The following is a 22,466-nucleotide window of genomic DNA, read 5'->3' on the forward strand; positions in this document are numbered from 1 at the left end:
AATAACTGATTAACATATATTTTAAATACTTTTAAAAATCTATCTGATGGCTGTGTATTAATTTAAACCTAAAAAATATGCTACGAGAAGTGCTTGTTGAAGCATTTTTAATTATTCTATTTGTAATTTACCTTCAAAGCCTAGAAGTGAGGCTGAGCTGCTAACTGTTCCCATACAATTTGTAGCTTCGCAAGTATAAGTTCCCAAGCAGCAAGTTCCATCCTGTCCAGATATTATTCTATGAATGTCACCTGGTTTGAGTTCAGAGCCATCTTTATACCATTTCAGTACTGGTTGAGGAACTCCAATTACTTTACATTCAAGATTTACTGCACCCTCTTCTGATAATATTGCTCGTAAATTTTCCAAAAATTTAGGCTTCTTGTAATGTTTAGGAATTATGAGTTTAAGGAAACACGAAGTAACACTGTGTCCAAAATCGTTGGTAGCTATGCATCTCCATTCAGCCTGTAATAATTTTTTTCTAATGTACAAATAACTTCAAAAAATATATTTTTTTATTAAGTATGATTAAGAATCAAAATGCATTTAATTAAGAACACCGATATTAATTTCCTCCCGACCAGAAACTTATTTTTACGTTTTGGAGTAACGAGAATTTTTTCATAAATAATCTCACACTAATAAATAGAGGGTGTATATAAAGTTTCTTAACACTCCTATATTTTGGAAACAAATTTTAAAATTTTCTAAAAGAAGGCCTGTCCACTAAAGGTTGAATTTATTAATTGCTACCTACTTGATCCATGAATTCAAGCTTCTTTACATCCAAATGACAAGTTCCAACGTGCTCCCTAGTCATCACGTATTTGTCATTCTCATCGACAGGTGTTTCATCTCGATACCAAGATAAATGTGGTTCTGGTATAACACTTACTAGAATAATTGTTGAAAAGTTTGTGAAAATTAAAAGTTTCTTGTAATAACAGCTAATTGATCGAAGAACAAACCTTGAATGGAAAATCGAAATTCTTCATTGATCCTAGCTTCAGAACTTCGAAGTCCCTTAATAAATTTTGGTGGTTGATTGATACTCATAAGTTGCATACGTTCTTCTTCATTTAATTGATTTTGAATGTCTTCAACTGTTAATTCTGCAGTACTTTTTGCTTCTCCCATACAATTCCTCGCAATGCAGCAGTAAGAGCCTAAATGCAATAGTTATGTGAACAAACATTACAATCTTTTTTAAAAATAGTGGTATAAATATCACTAAATGAGCTACCTAGAGAATTGGTCCCTGTAAGCTGATAAACATCTCCTGGTTTTAGCTCTTGTCCATCCTTGAACCATTTCAAAAGCGGCGTTGGGAAACCAACAACTTTGCATTCGAACGAAACCAGACCTTCCTCAGTCAAAACAGCTTTTAAACTTTCCATGAATCGTGGTTTTCTATAATTCTTTGGAACTGCCAACAGACGTCAACATTTATGAAATCATATTTGATGGAACCCAGTGATTTTCGTTTTACTTGTAAGGTTCATAAACCACTCACTGGACATGGCAACGTGGCAGGTAGTAAACTGCTTTATATTGGCATCGTTGGTTGCAACACATTTCCATTCTCCCTCATCCATAGCTTCCACAGATCTAATTTCAATGGAATATCCACCAATACCATCTTCCATGATATGGTACTTTTCACTTGCATCCACACGACCTTCTTTGTTGTACCAAGTAATTGCATTGGGCCATGGTGGTACTTGGACTGAAAACAATTATATAATGTTGATCATAATGAGAATAAATGATAATTAAATGTTATATTAATTTGTGGAAATAATTAACTTTTTTTGGGCTTGAGTATTGGAATGGTCTGCTCACACGTAAACCATTACTACTTGATTCACTGAAGGCATAAATAGGTAATAATTTACCTTGACATGACAATGTGATAGTATCTCCGATTCTGCAGCATTCATCTTGAAGTAATCGCTTGAAAATTGGAAGAGGGCCCGATGATATTAAAGTATCTGCTGGTTTCAATGAACCCTCTCTGCTACCCCTGCCTACTACATGAACCTATAATTGTAAATTATAAGGATTTTAAGCAATAGTCACTGCTCTATCATAATTAAAAATATTAGGTATTTAGTATAAATTACTCTTGATGATGAATAAGCAGTTCCCATGCAATTAAAAGCTTCACAAGTATAAGTTCCCAAAGAAGTTGGATCATCAGAATTTGCAGTGAGTGCAAAAACATCTCCAGCTTTGATTTCCTTATTATCTTTAAACCACTTTAATACAGGAGTTGGTACTCCAATTACTTTACACTCCAATGACACAGTCCCAGTTTCTGTCAGTAATGCTCTCAATTCTTCCACGAATTCTGGTCGCTTATATGCTTTGGGCACTGAAAATTGATTATCAATAATAATTTTTTGTTTTCAATCAGAATGTGATAAATACCCTGTTGCTTCAGAATAAAAATTGAAATACACTCCAATCAATTAAATAGGTAGAAAATACTGACCAATAACGTTTAAAGAACAAGTACAAGATGATCTCCCACTTCGATTCTCTGCCATACAAGTCCAGTGCCCTTCGTCCTCGATTGTGACAGGTGCCACATCGATGCAATAAAAATTTCCCTCGTGAACCAAAGAATACCTCGAGCCTTCTTGAATGGTTCGGTCGTTTCTGTGCCAAGTGACCTATAAATGAAACATTACCACATTTTTAATCAGCGTAATCATAATCACCAACATCACTATCATAATGTTGGATGACTTCGTCATGACAGCTTTCTGATTGAAGAATAAAACATTCCATAGTCATAATGAAAATAAACATAAATTACTGATTGATCGAAAAGGTGACGGAGATTGGCAGTGCATTAGGGGTAAGTTTAGAATATATTTGTATCATGTAAACTCTGGAAATAGCTGGTAGGAATACATAAGCGAATAATAATAGCAATAGGGGTCTTAGGAGGAAGAAGAGTAACCAGTATAGATGATTTTCATTTTCTCTTATCTTCTACGTGTAAGCTCGGGTCATTGACCTATCGTATCCCGTTTAGACTGGCCTCTCGTAAGGTCCGTCTGGTATGATGGTAAAACCGACAGTGAAATCTACGGTAAAGTGGCAATATGTCACGCCAGTGCTTCCGCGTTCAAGCTTCGACATCTGTTTTTTCTCTTTTTTCCTACTAAATTTGTACTTACTCTTTTTATAAATTACCCAAATTGGTCATTATAAAAAGAAATGGAATAAAAAAATCATTAATTATTTCAAGATTTCCGATTTTTTGTGTAAACAAATTAAGATATATCCTTCTTAAAAAGTATGTGGAATTGTGTTTAAGTTTATTTTTTCAGTAAGATTTGTTAGATAAAAAAAATCGTTCACCTTAGGGGCTGTCGAACTTCGAATTTCCACGAGGAACCTAGTTCTTGTTCCTACTTTAACGACAAGATCACTGAGTCGTCTGATAAACGCAGGTGGATCACCCTCCTCATATCCAGGCTCCTCCACGATTAGTTGAATCCTCCTTTGAGATCCTCTGTCAAGTGTTTGACCGAGTCTCGTTGCTACCAGCGCGTAATGACCGGTATCGTCCTTTTGCGACTGTTTCAAGGTCAACTGTACAATGTTGTGCCTTTTCAGGATGCTGTACTTGTCAGGCGGAATTGGACGCTGCTCGTGAATTCTGAAATCCAATTTTCTCCGCTAAACATATTTTCTTGTAACATCAGTTTTCGTACAATTTTAACATTATTATTATTATAAAATATAAAAAGTAACAAAGTTCAAGAAATTTAAATTTTTTGTTTTATCTCGTTCCGTATTAAAATGAGTTTCTGTAGCCACACACACAGAAATCGTGGATGTAAAAGCTCTAATTTATGGTCAGAGTATTACAAATACTACTTGTTTTCATTGTAATAATAAAATACTCAAACAAAATGAAAAAGCAATGCGTACATAAAATAGCAGTGATCTTTTAATGTGATTTTTGAAAAGTTAAATTATTTGTGTGCAGCTTTCAATGTGCAAACAAGAGTTAATTTTAAAAAATTAGAAGAGATATGTGAATGGAGCTAGGATGATCAGCTGATGAAGCGGTTGGCGGCCATCTTTGTTTTGTCCAATCGGAAAGAGAAAAGGCGGCAACGGTTAAACGAGCATAACAGTATATTTTCACAATCGGTCTACACGTTCTCTATATTTAAAAGTACAAAGTCTAAATAAAACATTGCTGACCCCTTTGTCAGAGACAGAGACAGTGTTACGATACCGTGGGATTTTTGTTCCCCCAATATAACTATAAAACAGTTATTCAATATAGAGATTAAGGGCTACAGTTTGAGGTAAAAAAATCCCACTTTATCGTTACATTAGAAAGAGTCTAGTTCTTTTCACTTATCCAGCAAAAATTTAGATGAAAATGTTAAATTTTATTTTTACATCAATACATTCGAGTATTCTTTCCATATAACACGGGTCAATTTACTTGTAGATTTGCAAGGTACGAAATTCTTCGACGTGGAACCGAAAGGGAAGAATTGCGTCAACGGTGATTCGGCTCGCTGTTGTTATATAAGTAACACGCAGTTGCACCACGAATTTTGAAGCCGCGATATTTCTAGATCAGCCAATGATCTCGAGAGTCCTCGTGTTTCGACCACCTCGAAGACTTCAAATTTTCGAACAATCTTTCCGGATGATGTAAGCTTTGTGCAGGTCATGCAGCCTCGATGTCTCGAGTCGGTTGTTTTCTCGAGTCTTCTAGACATGTAAAAACTGAACGAAAATAGGCCAGTAGATCAATGCCAAGCGTGGACCTTTTAAATTGTACGGTTGTCTGTAAATCCGACCAACTAAATTCTAACCAAGTCCACCCAATCAGCTGATATCGCCTCGATCCTCCTCCAAAATTCGTCTTTCGAGTCACAAAACAAATTTATCGTTTTTTCAAAACATTAACCAATTTAGCATTCAATTATAGATAGTAACAAAAAAATTAATTTGTTCGAAAAATCTATATAAATTTTAGACACTTTTTAAAAGAACTCATCGTTTCATGGCTTTCTTCTTTAAGTAGTATAAAAAGGATTGTAACTCTTCTCGATTATGTGTGCATTTTGATATATTAATTAAGTAGTTTTTTCTAAGATTTTTGTAGACCATCTGCAATAATTTTGTATGCTTTTAAATGATTTGATTTAATAGCACTATTTTTTGCTAAGATATGTTTTTAATCAGTAAATATTTCCTAGATTTTTTGTAAAAGCATTACTTTAATATTTCTGGTTTATTTTTAGTAAATTAATGTTGTTTTATACTAAAGTTGAATAATTCTGTTATTTATCAGTATCGTAGTTCTACTCGATGAAAAATAGGTTTTGATTAAACGAAAATTTGTGTCGATTGAATCAACAATAAATGTTTATTTAAAAGTACAATGTTTAATTTCTAAAATTATAGTTTACCGGTACACCGATCCGTTGTCGGAGGACCCCGAGGTGCAAGGATTTTTGCCATTAGCACATTTGCAGCACTGACTCCCCATAATGCTAGCCCAGCGTTAAAAAATCCAACGAAAAAGCTCAAAGCGATCAAGCTTCTAAAACTCGCCACGTCTGTCAAAACGTACAATCACATATCTCCACATCACCATGCAGCACTTCATCTTTCAGTTTATTCTCGTTTTTTTCTGTTGAAAAACTCCTTCGCACAGATCAATAAATTATTGACAAACCGAAGACCAAATTATCACAAGAACTCCATCCCTTTTTACGTAACAAAATTATTATTTAAAATAATAATAAAAATAGAACTAACTTTTCATATGTTGCAAAAAAAGAATTTAATTTTTTTATCAACTTGTGACGAATTTCACTTGTGAGAAGCTTTCAGCTCTCGAGTAAACGTAATATAAAAGAGTTAAGCAGGCTTTTTTACTCCATTGAAAATGTGTATGCACGATTTTTCACACGAACATAAATTAGTTGAAAGATGAAACCAGTAGGAATGATGATTCCAAGAATTTTCGTATACCGAGGGAGGAGTTGATATCACTTAGAGGACCACCGATTGAACTACTCAGAAAGATTTCTGAGTTTTCTGAGATTTCCTTCCAACCAAATTTCGTTACCCCTGAGGAATCAGTTGATTTTCCAATTTTATTCTACGTATAGACGATAAACTCTCAAAAATGTTCACACTGTCAAGCCTGAAACTCCAATTCGTTGATCAAATATCTGCTTTCGATACGTCGAAATCTTTGTTGTAGAGAAAAATTGGCTTTCAGGAAGAGCTCGTATGATTCATGGGGTAGAATAAAAAATTGCATTGTTTCACATAAAAACATAATTTTTAATGATATAGCGTCTCGAATCTCGTCTCGAAGAAATAATGAATTTTTTAACGTAGTTAACTAAAAATTCATCTGAATTTGGTCAGTTTCGAAGGCACAAAAGATACAACAATTTTCATGTGTTGGCAACAATTTTTATTTCACCAAAATGGCACCAACAGGTAGCGTCGAAATTCATAAATTCCAAAGCCTATCCTTTTACATAGATCTTCAGTGGTATAGCGTCTCCAATCGTATCTCGAAGAAGTATTAAAATTATATTGCAAAATTGACCAAAAATTCGTGTAAGCTGGCCAGATGTAAAATCACCAAAAATCTATACATTTTTTCAAATCGAATAAAACTCGCTCGACGATTTTATGAACTTTCGGAGTTGAGTCTCAACATAGTTCATTTTAGAACAATGGAATTTCTTGAAAACCGGCCACAGTATCTCGTCGCTGAGACTCGTGTTCTCTGAAGATTTCTAAGGATTTATGGGTCTGTGAGGCTCGACATGACACTTGTTGGGGATAGACGTGACCAGAACCCGACTATTTTTGGGGAAAACGAGACCAAGACGCTTTAAGATCGGAGAAAATCGCGTCGATCGTCCTCACGGCGCTCCCTCGGTACACTGATATGACGCGGCGATGCCGAAACGTCGCGGCGCCCGCGCTAAATCCCCCCTCCTCTCCCCCGAAAGCCAATTTTGAATTACTCCGAAATGGGCGGCACCTAATACACGCGTATTTTAACGAATTCTTCAACTTTATAACGTCTTCGCGAGATTTAATACTTTGTCGTGTATGATTTATGCTACCTCCTCTTTTGCCCCTTTTTATCTGCCTCTCTCTCTCTCTCTCTCTCTCTCTCTCTTATATATGTATATGCACTATTTATAGATACATATTTTTAGCTTTTCCCTCCCTTTTTTTAATCTCGGCTCTTAACTCACTTACGACCATAATAATAATTGTATTGTGGCCGTAAAATTATAAAGTTAATGCAAAAACGTCTACGTAAAGCCATTTATTTTAATAAAGCATTTAAATAAAAAACACATTGAATTTATAAAAAAAAGCGATGATTTTAAATTTCTCAATTTACTAGTTTACGTATATCGATGTCTTTTTGACTAAATTTTTTTTTTCGCATGAATAAATTATAGTAATAAATCGTGTTCTTAATTGAATGGAATTTATTTTTATAAAATTCATAATGTACTTTTCATAAAGGGTATTATACTGTTTATTTTGGCATAAAGAGATTAAAGTCAGATGTATATTTTGAAGGATTTGAAAGTTAAAGTATTACATACGTGTTAAAAATATTAGTATCATTCTCTAATTTAAATTATACTGATGTCCAAAAAAGCTAAAATGACAAAATTTGAGTAACTATATATAATTAATCATAAGCATTAGAGTTACATATTGAATAAAAATGTTACTTTGTATCAAATTTAAGTTGACAGAATTAATATTTTTAACCACAAATTATTAACTTTCAATTTTTCAAGAACTAAACTAATGAGGACATCTGGTCGAGCGAAATATATGCAATAATTCTCAAGAATTGAATGCATTTCTAACTAACCTCTTCTAGTCTTTCTCAAATATCTCAAGCTCGCTCGAAATTAGCCTGCAGCAAAGTAGTTGGAAAAGCCAAAGGTTAGATATACATAGGCCAATGTGGGTATTTGGAAACATCTAAGGAAGATCGGAAAAACCGACAAATAAGTGATGGATCTAAATTTTATATATCTGACATTAAAATGTTGCATTTGGAATACTAGTTGTAAGCACACTGATTGTTAAAAATGATAAGTATTAGTAAATTGCCTTATGATATTTTAGACTGTTAGTTATTATCCTCTATTACCAATTACACTCTACTTTTCTCTATAAATCAAAATGATACTTTAAAAAATTGAAAAGATTTAATCGATTCTAATTATTATCCACTAATCATTCGCACAAAAAGTAAATATTCGCAAACATGAGTAATTTAGCTAATATTAAATTAATTACATGTTATGTTATAATAGAAAAATTAATCGATATTTTTAATCAAAGAAAAAATCAAACGCTTAGTTATCTTAAAAAGAACTAAATTTATAAAGTACTATTAAATATAATAATAGAAATATATAATAGTTTAGATAAACAATTATATACAAAGCAAGAGATATTTTAAGATGATAACCACATAAGAATTGCATACCTTTATTTAAACAGTAACCGAATTAAAGTGTCTCTTGAAATTGGAAGAAAGGCACAAAGGTCGTTCAGTGAGAAATTATAAAAATTTTAAACAAAATAAAATTTGTCGTATGAGTCTCAATGAGAAAAGCAACCCGACTAGAATACTTTGATCCTACGTGAAAATGAAATGCGTTAAAGCTCGAAATAAACTGCGTTGGATCCTTGGCACGTTCCAAGGTTTTAGCAAATATTACTGCCAATTGTTAAGAATGAAGAGTAGAATATGTATAAAGAGGGTATAGATTATGAATTGGACATGAATTAATGTATAATACTTTTAGGGGTTGAAATACGTCAGCATTAATCTTCTAGTAAAAGCTGCTGGAGCATTAAATGATATATCGTTTATCAATTAGGAAAATAGTTTAAAATTATTTCAAATCTTAAATCAAATTTAATTAAAGAATTGCAATAAAAAGTTAAGGAAGAATTGTTAGCATTAATTGTCTAATAACAATTAAGGAATAATATGAAGAATTTAAAATCAAATCTTATTATTGAACGATAAAGTAATTCTGTCAATGCTTCAAAATAGATTGTAAAAAATGTTGACGACTCACAGTTCAAATTGAAGTGATTCGCATAGTTCAGCAGATTTAATCTTTATTTCGATTATAATGTCTTCTCCTGGTCGTCCTTGAACTTGTAACTCCTGATCTTCTTTATCCAACCAGGGTGGCTCTTCTGCGCCTTCGGTATAGTCTAAAAAATGCATGAATACAATAAATATATCATTATAAAATGAATTTATAACTAATTATTTTCAAGCTTCTCCAAATGCATAATGAAATATATTAACTCTGACTTAGGATTTTTCCTTTCCTATTCAATGGTGACTATGAATCTAACCCTGAAAGTTATTTAAGTGAAGTGTACTCCTAACCAATTAAATTCAAATCAAGAAGAAATACTTAATAATAGTTAGTTTTTTAATTGAAACATTAGCTGCAGACCCATTAAATATTGTGCTTAAAAGATTACCGCCAACTTCTTTGCAATTAACAATATTTGTTATATCGAATTATAACTAATTTCATGTTGCTATTGCAATTTCTTAATAGAGTTATGAGGGTCTTCAATAACAGATAGTGCCACATTCAGCTGGTTCGTTTCATTGGTTGCTCTACTGGACGACCTGATCTAGAGAGATCTTTCATAGTGCCACTTGTATTGAAACGTTTTACTGTTCTACTAACAATCATTCTTGATATCGATTCTTGTTTTACTCTAAATGTTTGATTATAAACCTGCACTTCTGTACCAATAATATCCCATTGTTACCCCAACCTTTCATTATAAGAATGATTATTCTCTCTCGCTCATTTAACATAGCCATAGTACTATTGCAGGAAAAAAACTAATTATCAATATTCTAAAATAGGAAAAATAGTCTTCAACGTCAACTTTTTTTAAAGGTACATGGTTGTAAGGTCTATTTAGTATTTTATTTTTCTCTTATATACTGATTTTCTTGATTTTCTCACCGTTCTATATTTTTCAGCTGGAAATGACCTATAAAGGTCAAACTTGGAGCTCCTCAAGATTATATCTCAACATAATTTTTCCCGCTGATATTGTTTCCGGGATGTAAAATACGAATTTTCATTTTAAAAAATTAAATTGACCTTGAATAGTGAACAAGTTCAAATCCATGGTCACCATTGAATAGTCAGCAAAAAATACTAAACCTTTAATCATTTTTTTGTCACTCGAAATTTTGGAGTTGTTCTGCTGTACCTGGACTTTTTACTTATCTTGTATATTATATATTTTGTATGGCTCATCTTAAAAAAAAGCTTTCTAAAACAATTTATTAGTACACGATTTAAATTAAGCGTTTACGAAATACTTGGATTTGAAATTCTAGTTGGGTGAGCGAACTCAAGCATATATACGTAGTAGTTATACTATATCCTCGGCCAAACTCATGCCTAAGTACAGATTTTAAATATATTTTGAAACCTATATTCAATTCTAATTAATATACAGTCATATGAAGAGCTTGTGATTTAATATATAAAAAAATTAAATAAAAATAGATACTGCCGTTTAAAAAAATAAAAGCGATCCCTAGATAATTACAAAATTTATCGATAAATAAGAAATAAAATATCTTACGGCCAATGGGATCCATCGGTCAGTCCTGTCAGCACAGCAGAAGTGATACAACGAGATGCCGTAGTTTTGTGAACAACTTGGGTTGAAAAAGACGCAAGACAAACTTGAATTAAACGAATAAAATTGTCAGTCAGGCGGAAATGACATTCAAATATCCAGCGATCCAAGTCTAGAAAGAGAAGAAGAACCAGAATGATGGGAAATGTTTGAAAACCCTATGAAAAGCATACAATGTGTAGCCGGCAATTATTATAGGAAAATTGGACTTCAAAAATTTGCTTTAAAAATTACAGAGTGATACAAGATAAGAGAAAACCCAATTATTATGCGTAAAGAAACTGTGAAATATAAAAAAAAGACAATTTTAAGTAACATCTGGTTTATTCATCGAAAATCTACAAAAGTAAAAAATGTATAAAATAGAGTTGACAGCTCTCAGTATGAAAATTATCAAGTACACATGAAGGATTGACGACTAACAAATGTTATGAACTTCTTTCTTAGAGCAGATAACCTTCGTGCAAGATTCAAATAGAATAAAATTAATAAATAAAAAGTAATAAATCCTAGTAATTTGATTGCAATAAGAAGAAAAGAATGAGATAAATGTTAATTAAAAATAAGTTTCATCAAGCGTTAGAAAAGTGGAAAAAGTATAATTTTTAAAACATAAAAAAATTCGCGATACAAATATACAAAATACGAAAAAATATAGAAGCCTTACCGCCAAAACAAATTAGAAATAAATATATAGCTCATCGTTAAAAAAAATCTAATAAAATAAATAAAAATAATTTAGATCTAAAAGTTAAGTGATTAAGATTGTCAGCCACGAGGTAATGATATAATCCAGAGACGTGTTCTCCCTTCGCGATATACATATATCGTATGTATCAGTGAGCATCGAAAGAAATATAGTTGCATGTGTGTGTGTGAGATAGAAAGAAGGGGTGGGAGGGGGGAGTGAAATAATAGAATAGAGCGGTGAGAAAGATTGAAAAGGAATATTAGAATTCTGAGAGTACTTTAAAACTGCAAAACGCACACATTCATTCAAATGCATATGTGTGTATATGTGTAAATATATATGTACACATATTTGTAGAAAATCACTTAGCACGTTACCTGTTAAGGTCATGATGAATGTCCGAGCTGCTAAAGGTTGTTCCCATTGAAATCACTTTTTCTGTATTTGACTCTGAAGTATCGTCGAAGGTTGAAGAAGGTTGAAGAGCAACGGAAGCAGAGAAACCGGCACCGCTTCCGGCAAGCTATGGTCCGGCGTGTTCGGCCTCTCCTCTCCTTCTCTTCTTGGCGTGTGCCAGTGTCTGAGATGAACGCTAGTCGCTAGTGTGGAGTGGCGTGGCTTGGCGTGGCACACCCTGCGCCCCAACAAATCTCTGACGGCAGGAGGCCCAGGCTCCGATCTAAAATCGTCTCGCAAAGCGACCCATCACTCGAACTCGTTGTTTTAACGACATGCGCGCACGCGTATAACCCTCTCTCAACCTCCTCCTCTTCTTTTTATTCTTCTTCGAAATTTTACACTTGTCCTCGATCTCCTTATTTTTTTGTTTTACTTTTCTTTTATTTTTTCTTAACTTTCTAATATTTGTTTAACTCTTCTCTTCGTCGTCATCTAATTTCTCGTCATCTGCTCTCTCTCTCTCTCTTTAATGCTTGTTTATCTTTATTTCATTCTACACGTCGTCGTTACCTCTATCCCCCTCGTTCACACTTCTGATGTAACAGTTGGTAAAGATTTGTCTTACGCGGCGCCAACTACTACAAATTCCTTCAACGGATTAACGGGAAATATATTTTTTTTATTATAATCTTCTAAATTTACTTTGATAATAATTCTTTTTTATTGATATATTGTTAAGAAAATTTTGTGATACATATTGTTTATTTGAAAAGATTTAAACTGGTTAATTTAGAAATCAATTTTTATTCATTTATTATAATTGTTGGTAACTATTATTATTGCTGAGGAATTTTGTACTCAAACAATAATTGTTCAATGATATTTCATACGTAACGATTTTAGGTTAAAGGATAAAAGAATAAATAATGAGAACTATTTTTATTCATATATCTATATGCAACATATACACGTAGTCTTGCACATATATTTTACTGTGAATCTTAAAATAGCAATATATTATTATTATCTGTAGGAAACAATAGGTAAAATTCATTAATAAATATTTCTTAACATCGTCTTTCATATACGTACAGTATAAACTATAATTAAGTTTATCGTTAAAAAGATAAATTTACCTTTTGTCATCTGTCTCGTAAAGTACTCGAAGGGGAATAGCTGAGCACGATCTCTTAATCCAATGAGCTTAAACTTTAAATGGATTTACAAAATAAATAGCTAAGCAAGAAGAATGGTTTAAAGTGCTTAAACAATTCTTAACAATATAGGCTTGAAAAATAGCAGAACTCATGGTGTATATCACATTTTCGTGAGAGGAGGAAAAATAGGTGAAAAACGCGTGAATAAATAGCAACGTAGGTGATCATTTGATTTGATAAATTGATGCAATTCACATAGGATGTAAAACTAACCAGTATAATTACTCTTATCGATCATAAACTCTACACTTTCTATGCTTATCACCATGTCCAATTATGCGAAGAATAATGCCAAACGAAATTTTGGAGATTACAAATATAAGGAACGATTCTAATTTTTTCTGCGAGAAAACCATTTACCACGTGAGAAACGCCTTTGAAGTTCATGCTGAATGCGCCGATAAAGCAAGAGAGCTATAAAAGGAACGGCCAGAGTCTCCTTTTTAAATAAATAAACATAAATGGCAGCTAATAGCAAACAAAAGTCAGTTAGGAAGCCAACAGTCAATCTGACATTCTTCATGGCATCTGCAGCAAGCTGGTCTTCCTTAGGCTGACCTGTTCCACTAGGCGGATCAACTGTGGAGACCCTATGGGGTCTGTAGGTTTTACTCTCCAGTGTCCTCTGAAGAGACTCTATCTTGGAATCACTGGGAGTTGTTGATCGATATCTGTCTTTCGAATTCGACCTTGAAGTTGGCCTTGATGAAGACTTGGCACTTCTTCGAGTCGTGCGTTCGCCAGATTTATCCCTAACTGGTCTAGAATCCTCAATTCCGGATCTGGTGGATTGTCTGCTTGTACGTTCCTGGGAAGGTGTGCGTCTTCTTGTCTTGGAAGATTGCATTTGGGAAGTTCTTTCCCTCTCAACTGACACATTTCTGGATCTAGAAGCTGGAGACTTGGTCCTGGAAGTCGATCTGTCCCTTTGTGACTCGTTTATCTTCCCCCTGGTCATTGGAGTCCGTGAACGTTCCATGCTTCTTCTAGAAAGTCGTTCTAAACGCTGCTGACTCGTATCAATTTCTGGTTTCATCGTTTCCTCTTTTTTCACATTTTCGTTCATCGTCTCTTTTGGCTCCTCTTTGTCTTCGTGAGTCTGCATCCTCGTCCTATCAGATATCGATGATCTGCGAGTTGTGCTGATTGGATGCGTATGTTCCCGAACGATTTCAGTATAATGGCTAATCATCGCCATTCTGGCTTCAATGTCCTCTTCATTGTCTTCAGATTCTACACTCGTCGATCTACGCTTCGCCTGAATTCTTCGATTCCTGGCGACTTCAGCTGCTGAAAAAATACTGTCAGCATCAGATTCCGACATTGCAGCAACGCCCATCGTTTCATTCGACATATCATTCAATGATTGCTTCCTCAGATTAGATCCATACTGCGGTTGAGGTTTGATTGCTATTTCAGGTGGAATAGGTCTGCTAAAACTGTTCAATGGAATCGGTTCCTCAGGGCGTTTCTTCAATATAGACCGTGGAGGCTGACCGGATGTTGAAATTGGGGAAACTGGTCTGGGTGATGCTGGTTGGGACAAGTCTAACTGGTGAACCCTGTTAAAAGACTCGTAGGGATCAGTGTTGATATGTGGTATGGGTCTTCCACGTGGATGATATGTATCCTCGTCTTCCCACTCTTGTCTAGCCAGGATTCTAGTCTTCAACATCATTATATCCTCATTGGTACTACTATTAAGTTCAGAAGAGTCTTCAGAACTCTCGATACTTTCTTCGAAGTCATTCTCATTCTCCACCTGTTTAACCTTCGATACTTCTTGAGGAATGGGAACATCACTACTAGGTGAAGCTACTTGGGTTGTCGATAGGATTCCAGATGTCTCTTCCGAAAGTACTACATTGCTTTCGTGCCATCTACGCAAACGCTCAACCCCTTTGTCCACACTGTCCTTTTCCCAAGGCTGATCCGTTGTAGTTTCAATTTTTGGTAATAAATTGGGATCTGATGTTGCATGGAAATCAAGTTGAAGCGAGGGTAAAGTTTTTATCGATGATTTTCCTTGATGTCCTTCGCTCGATCTTCGTCGATTCTTCTTCATCTGCCAAGATGCCAATAAACTCTGGACATCGGATGTACCTGAAGATCTTCTACGAAATGACAGTCTTCTATCTAATATTTCTTCAGTTTTTATATCCATGGATCCTCGTCTTTTTTCTTCAGTACTTTCTGTTATAGTCGTAGTAGCCAACTCTCCAGTTACCCTTTCTACTTCTGATTTACGCTTGGATCTGTTCGTAGCTTTCTCCACAGCGACTGCTTTGTAAAAACGCTCCATTGCTCGTTCATGCAGTAACTCTGTGGAGCTTACAGCTTCTCGCATTACCTCTACTGGCTGATGATATGGACTGAATAATTCTGGAAGGGACATCGACATAGGTGGTGGCACTAAATCGTCCTCGTCGTTCATTTCCTCCTCTGTACTTTTTCCGTCATCTACAAGAGAAATCATCCACAATTTTATGCAACCGTTGTTACTCTTATTGTCAATTTTAATGTTTTATTTTGTTAAAAATGTAGTTTCTTTGCAATGATCGTAATTCACTATTCCTGCTATGATATGATAAGGATACATTCTCAATTAGGCATCATTATGGTGTAAGAGACTTACTCATATATAAAATTTTAATAGAACGATATTCAATTATGAAAAGCAGCAAGAATAAAATGGCACAGATTTCAAATTGCTTGTATATAATAACGAAAAATCAACTATGCATTTATTTATCATTTTTCGAAGCCCTAATTTTTGGAGAAGAGTATATCAAATCGACTTTCAATTTTCGTTAATATTAAAATTAATTAAAATTTTGATATCTATTTATTTACTTACATTCTTTTAGTCTCTTCTCTTCCTCGTTTCTTTGAACAGGGTAATCTACACCCTCCGGATACAGTACTAACATAAACTCTGAGCTCCCATGCAGTTCATTTTCATCGTCATCCCTTGGGACTGATCTTGAATCTCTATCTACGTTAGTTTTTTTATCATCAAAATAGCTCGCAGAATCACTAGATATCGATGTTTGTTTCTTTAAAACGAAACCCATTGAGCCTCCAGAATCAGGTGATTTTTCCAAAGCTGATGGACTTTGCTCCCTCGTGATGGATATTGACCTTGATCTTGACCTTGAATGTCTTACAGGAATACGAGGCTCTTCGTTTGTATCAGTTTCAGGTGGTGAAATTGTAATTCTCATCGTACGTTCCGGAGAGGTTGGTGTTTGTCTTATTTGAAGAATTTCCTATTAGAAATTAAACTGTTAATCGAAACTGTTGATTTTGTAAATTGGAAATGGATTCAAACCATTTGTTAGCTAAAAACAATTGATAAAGTTCCATATTAACGGTGGTGATATTTACTGTTTCAACACTGGTTCTCGAGATTTCGATTCGATTGAGTTTGAGGTGTGATTGGTCCCTTGTTCTAGCAGGTGGTATAGGTGGCTCGGATGAGATCCCATGAACCGTCGTTTCCGGTGCAAATGTGACTCTACTGTCGGCTCGCGATGGTCTACCGGAAGCGAGCCTCTGCACCGACGAAGATCTTTCGCTAAAGCCATCAGACTCGCTCGTTTTACCCTCCCTAGTGAGACTTCTCGTTCGTGGTGTGGGCTCTATGAAGCTCACTTCACGTTTCTCACCACGAAATCTGCTAATTTCTCTGCTACTATGAGACTTTCCTCGCAAAGGTGGTGACGTTATTCTATAATCAAATTAAATTAAAATTTTGACGAATTAATTCTGTAGAATTCTAATTTTTTTAAATGTGAAAAAACGACAGGAGGTATTGCAATTGTTCCATACCCCCTCCTTAAATCTGGTACAAAAATCACGTCACTCTCTTCGCTGGGCTCGCTAACGCCATAAGGATTTTCAGCTTTGACCCTAAACTTGTACTCGGAGCCTTCTATTAATTCTGATAATGTTGCTTTTGTATATCTGCTTGTAGCTCCTTTTAGCCAAACGTCCCAACCGATCTGAAAATTAATATTGGATGATTCAGTGAATTTATTTAGTTCGGTTAATAATTTTTTTCTCACTAACTGTACATGGCAAAGGTAGAAATTGAAAAATTAAAATAAATTATCATTATTTGGATTGGCAAATTTGCTATCGATACGAAAACTAAGAATTGTGTTATGATTATCTAGTATTTATATACTCTATAGTATTCCACGATGTAAGTGCCTATTTCGCAACCGCCATCATCTCGTGGCTTTTGCCAAGACAAACTGACAGATCTTCCTAAACTCATGTCGACGACGAGTTTTTCTGGAGCAGCAGGTCTATCGGTAATTGTCACCAAGCAAGAAACTACATCCTCCCCAAGGGGACTTGTCGCTCTAACAGTGTATTCTCCTCTATCGTCACGAGACGCCGAACGAATTTGCAAGAAGGATTCGCCTTTCGCGCAATCCGTTGTCAATTTCTGCCTCTCGTCTTCTTTTATAGGTTCTCCGTCGTGCAGCCATGTGAGCGTGGGCGAAGGCCGTCCGGTAAAGGAAACTCTCAACCTGATCGTCTCGTTTTGCTCGAAAAGCAAGCCCTCGTTGTACTGCTTTGCAAAACGCACACGTGGTGGAGCTACAAAGTTTATATATATTATTCTCTCTGGTCTTAACAATTAAATTAAAAATAAAAGTCAATCATTATATAGACTAATATGTGCTGCTATTGAACTTTGATTCAATTACCTTTTACGGTTAATTTAGCTGTAGTGGTAACCTGACCAGCTTTATTATTAGCCACACATTTTATCTCCCCATCGTCTGAAAGGACTATTTGTCGTATCAACAATATATGTTTTCCATTTTCATCGTAAACCCTTGTGCGTCTGCTACTGAAAATAGGTGCATCATCCTTGTACCACGAAACACTCGGTAGTGGATTTCCAGAAACACTCAGAATAAATTCAACCTGTAAATGAAAATATGAAAATATTTTTAAATAATGATTTTTCTTGTTGAATAAATTTCAACGACGAGAATAAAGTTTAATCCTACGTCTGTAAACGTGTATTTGACACTTTTCTAAAAGACTAGATCTTTCATGTCCCATATATTTTTTTATCCTGTCAATAAACTCAAGAATTGCATGTTAATGTTATAAACCTTCCATTCGATATATCAATTACAAAATAATTAAAATATATTTTTGTCATATAGTTGTTAAATAAAAGAAGCAAGTCAATCAGAGTAAATATTGATTTAACCGTTTTAATCCGGACATAAAAGATCCATGTTTTCAGACAAGGGTTCATTTCTAAAAAAATCATTTAATTTTTGTACAAACACGATTGTCCAAATAAGCCAAAGTATCTTGAAGCTGAGAATCGAAACTTGGTGGAGTCGCTGTCAATGGTATCAAAGTTACTGCGAGAGGGTCAGAGACTTCGCTGGGCTCTGAGAGCCCCATAAAATTTTGAGCCCGAACTCGGAAGAGGTAGCGAAATCCTGGTTGAAGGTTGCCCAGAGTAAGTTCTGGGTAAGTGCAAAAGCTCGGTGAACTTTTGATCCAGTTAGTGGAACCAGATGTACGTTGTTCCACCACATATCCGGTGATTGCAGCTCCTCCATTGTAATGCGATCTTTCCCAACTCAAGGTCACCAATGTGCGCGAATCGTCCGTTCCTGTCACCAGAATTGGTTTTCCTGGTGGAGCTGGTATACCTGTGTGTGAAAAAGATAGAAAGATTGTAAATTTTTTTTATTCTTTGTGATTCTTGAGATCAACTCCATTTTAATTATTTAAGATACTATTTTAATAATTTTTTAATCAGTTTGAACCAAAAGATGTTTTGCTTTTAGTTTAATTATTTTAGGTAACCAATGAAATAAACTACAAATTTTAAGTTAGCTAATATTTCATCAGACTAGCATTTTTTTATTATGCATACAAATGTAACACGAATTTGTACGCTTCAGTGATAATGGTTAGGAAAATTCCACGCATAATACTATGAGTTTATGATACAAATGGGTTAAGAATAGGTATGTGATCAATTTCAGATATCTGTGCCCGTATTATCCTACTTATGTTGGGAAATATAAACTTTCATTTTAACTAAACATTATAGACACTCAATCAATGTCAATCTCAAAATTTTAGTTGTTTAAAATTACTGCTGATCACTGAATTATTCTAAGTAAGTCTGATCAATTGAAAAAAATTACGGAATCCTCTATCAATTTGATATTTGGAATTAATATATCTTAAAAATATTTATTTTACCTAAAATTTTCAGACTGACAATTATCGAGCATCCATGGTATATAGTATATTTCTTATTTTTAATGAATTTTTATTTTAGAATTTTAAAGGAAAAAATTACTTCAACATTTTTCAAGTATTGAAAAGTCTTATTTGTTTAAAAAAAGTTATTTGAACCTTTACAATTATTTTTCACTGCAGCTTTTTAGTCGATACTTAATCTAGTTCCAAAGTTATAGCGTTTACTGTAGAGGAGAGCAGGATCTATTTGCGTAGTTGAGAGGCAAATTTTGCATGCGATTATCTTGAAACAGCATTTTCCGAACTAGTGTACACGCGATATCTCAAATTACAACAAAGAGAATGTCTTCATATTTTTAGTGTAAATACGGAGTGGTATTCTTCTCAAATTGTTTGCTTCTCATTTTGACATATTTTATGAAAAAAAAGCTCTAACAGTTTTGATAATAATTATTTTGTATGCTAAAATAGGTAATTAAAATTCATGTCTTCTTCTATGGCTATCAAGTATATAAGACACAAAAGATTAGCATGGTGTGCATTAGTTCATAATTTAGATAAATATATATTCTTTTAAATCATGATAAAAACAGAATGTTGAACTTGTTAGATATTATATTTAAATCACTTTTTTAATCACATCATTCAATCGAGCCTTCTTCTTTCCTTATATTGCTAAGAGTGCTTCAGTTAATTTAATAATTTATTACAACTACTGCAAGTCATAATCATTGTTTTAAATAAAAAATGTCTTGTATAAAAGATGCATTGACACTCATCTGAATTAAATTCACTATTCTTTATTGTACACCATTCAGGCATCAATAAGAAAACACTTTCTGTACTGATGACCCTAACTCACTTATGCATACATCAATATTTGTCATTAATTTTTTTATGAATAAAATATAAAATCAACAAGAAAAGATTTCAATTTCTCCAGCCAGTTTTTTTCATGGAAAAATACATTTTCATTCAATTTATAAAAAAATACCACATCGATTTATCTGCCTAGAAAGTAAATCCTTTATATAAATTACTTGCAGGTGTGCAAGATAGATGATTTCTTTGCAAAATACAACAACATATACACCTTTCGAAAAATATAATTTAATTACTTATTACACTAATATATTTGTATTTTACCCAAGTATTTGCGATCACTTAATACCACAAGAAACTTGACAGATTAGTTGGACCTAATTTTAGCAGACATCCCACTATCGAAACGCCACCAATCGGAATGAACGGAATGGTCATTTTCGCAATCTTACAATAGACGTGCTGAAGAAAGCAGTTTCTGTTTAAATGACTATAAATAATTTTCAAGTCACAGTTTTGAACCATAGCAGACTCCAAATTACCATCGTTTTTTCACCAATCCATAAAAATAACACTAAAAACACTTCGTACCACAGATTCAACACGATGTTAAACTAAATATAAGCAATATCCATTTCGAGAACAATTTAATGCAAAACTTGTCTGTACCTGATGAACTGCTTCTTTAAACTCCAGTTTTGGAGTAGGAAATTTTAGAAGTATTTTTCAAGTTGGATAATCTAAAGATTGGATTGGATCACGTGCTTCTGGAGTAGCTTATTTTAAACTTCTTACAATGTATATACAAGGTGTCTGCGATTAATTCATTCCAGACTATTTAATTCATATATAGGGAATGATTTCAAAAATAAAATATTTAGATTATTTTTCTATATAGCCCTTAAAAAAAATTTTTTAAGGATGAAAGATCCTTAAGTAGAAACTCATTATGACTTTCCATATTGCTGAAGACATGCTTTTAATCTGTAATAATTTTTTAATTTATATCAGAGGGAAAAATGGTATAGACATTTAATTCTTCTAATCATCCACTGTATAAGAATTTATTTGACATGCGTTAGTCGGACACCTTGTATAGTTTAATTCTACTAAATTTATTAAGAGAATAAAAAATTTGGTATTGAAAATGCAATACACTTATCTGAGCTACCTTATTTTAATTTTCTTGCAAATTTTACAATTGAATTTCACTCTTCTATCACGGTTTTAGAACAATGAGCAAAAATCTGGATCACAAAACTAGAGTATCCAGTAAGACTAAAGGGATTATTAAGTTAAAATAGAGTACACGAGTTTCAACTGCTTTATGCAAAATTCTGTACTAGTAACATAAACAAATTTCACTTTTTTATCACAGTTTTATAAAACGAAACAAATGGACCAGAAACTGTAGCTTTTAGGCAAAACAAAAGAATTGATGATTTTAAAAAGTACACAAATCACGAACCAACTTATCGAAATCTCTGTGCTTTAAATGTAGACGAATATCTCACTCGTATCGCACAATGTAGTAGATTAGAAAAATAATCCAAAGTTGGAGTTTTCAATTTGAATCAAAGAATTAACAACTCCAAAAAAAGCACAGAAATTTCATATCGCTTTTACAAAACTTTTTGACACCAGTATAAATGACATTCACTTTTTGTATCCCTAACAATTGAGCTTTTCATACACCTCGAGTTATCAGGGACAAAATTGAAGCACAGGAGCTTGCATTACCTTGTTTAAAGCTCATCGCGACCATTATAATTGGAACACACTTATTCGTCACAATTGGAGGATGGAAATTAAAATTTAAGGGTGAAGCACATGTACCTGTACCATCCCAGCGTAATCTTATGGAGTTGTTGCTGGTAGGTAAGCTTCTGGTGGAACTGCTCTTCGCGTTGGCGTTGCCCATGATGACTCCTCTTGTTCCTCCACTTCGCCGAGCTCGGCTCGACGACGGCGCTTTTCCTGGCCAGTTTTTCGAGAGTCGAGGCCGATTAGGGGCGTATATAGATGTATGATTTTAATGACTTCGAGTGGATGAAAAAATTACAGCTGGTGTGTATATATGTGTTTGTCTGTGTAAGAGAAAAAAAGAGAAAGAAAGAGCGAAAAAGCTCCGGAAAAGCTCCGTGAACCCTCCCACTCCGGTATTGGCCGACACGAAGAGAAAACGATGGAAAGAATAAAGAGAGGGGGAAGTGGGAGAGAGAAATATTAAAGAAAGAAGGAAAAAGGAAGTGAGGAGGTGGCCCGATATAGCGCGAGGCTCCAAGCTGCACTGGCTGAAGATTTCTTCGTGG

General features: G+C 34.1%; 2 protein-coding genes across 5 annotated transcripts in view; both read right to left on the reverse strand.

Annotated features, from left to right (window-relative positions):
• The window catches only part of LOC136780994 (uncharacterized), a 55,824-nt gene extending 44,945 nt beyond the window's left edge, over window positions 1-10,879 (reverse strand). For 2 of the 3 annotated variants that reach the window (XM_066739630.1, XM_066739632.1), the window contains exons 1-11: window positions 10,711-10,879; window positions 9,153-9,294; window positions 3,376-3,676; window positions 2,498-2,678; window positions 2,127-2,377; window positions 1,899-2,043; window positions 1,517-1,729; window positions 1,247-1,429; window positions 972-1,169; window positions 761-897; window positions 132-468 (exon numbers count right to left, since the gene is read on the reverse strand). In XM_066739630.1, the coding sequence (XP_066595727.1) occupies window positions 132-468; window positions 761-897; window positions 972-1,169; window positions 1,247-1,429; window positions 1,517-1,729; window positions 1,899-2,043; window positions 2,127-2,377; window positions 2,498-2,678; window positions 3,376-3,676; window positions 9,153-9,294; window positions 10,711-10,726 (2,104 nt within the window). In that variant the 5' untranslated portion in view covers window positions 10,727-10,879. Of the gene's footprint in view, window positions 1-131; window positions 469-760; window positions 898-971; window positions 1,170-1,246; window positions 1,430-1,516; window positions 1,730-1,898; window positions 2,044-2,126; window positions 2,378-2,497; window positions 2,679-3,375; window positions 3,677-5,459; window positions 6,936-9,152; window positions 9,295-10,710 lie in introns of those variants that run through there. The other variant, XM_066739631.1, reaches the window with a different exon arrangement.
• Window positions 10,880-12,790: 1,911 nt separating this feature from the next.
• MnM (myomesin and myosin binding protein) lies at window positions 12,791-22,395 on the reverse strand. Of its 2 annotated transcripts, none has more exons than XM_066739387.1 (8): window positions 21,895-22,395; window positions 18,394-18,770; window positions 17,796-18,018; window positions 17,264-17,685; window positions 16,906-17,078; window positions 16,462-16,804; window positions 15,932-16,343; window positions 12,791-15,534 (listed from the first exon to the last, which is right to left on the reverse strand). In XM_066739387.1, exons 1-8 carry the CDS (start codon window positions 22,073-22,075, stop codon window positions 13,406-13,408), a joined length of 4,260 nt encoding a protein of 1,419 aa, XP_066595484.1. In that variant the 5' UTR covers window positions 22,076-22,395; the 3' UTR covers window positions 12,791-13,405. The 2 variants fall into 2 exon arrangements, with proteins under 2 accessions (XP_066595484.1, XP_066595485.1); XM_066739388.1 differs by having other exon boundaries at window positions 21,991-22,394.
• Between the last annotated feature and the right edge of the window lie 71 nt (window positions 22,396-22,466).

The sequence above is a fragment of the Prorops nasuta genome, unplaced genomic scaffold (genome assembly GCF_024137725.1).
Source record: "Prorops nasuta isolate Cenicafe-Biocafe unplaced genomic scaffold, Cenicafe_Pnas_1.2 PNAS00021, whole genome shotgun sequence".
Taxonomy (NCBI): Eukaryota; Metazoa; Arthropoda; class Insecta; order Hymenoptera; family Bethylidae; genus Prorops; species Prorops nasuta.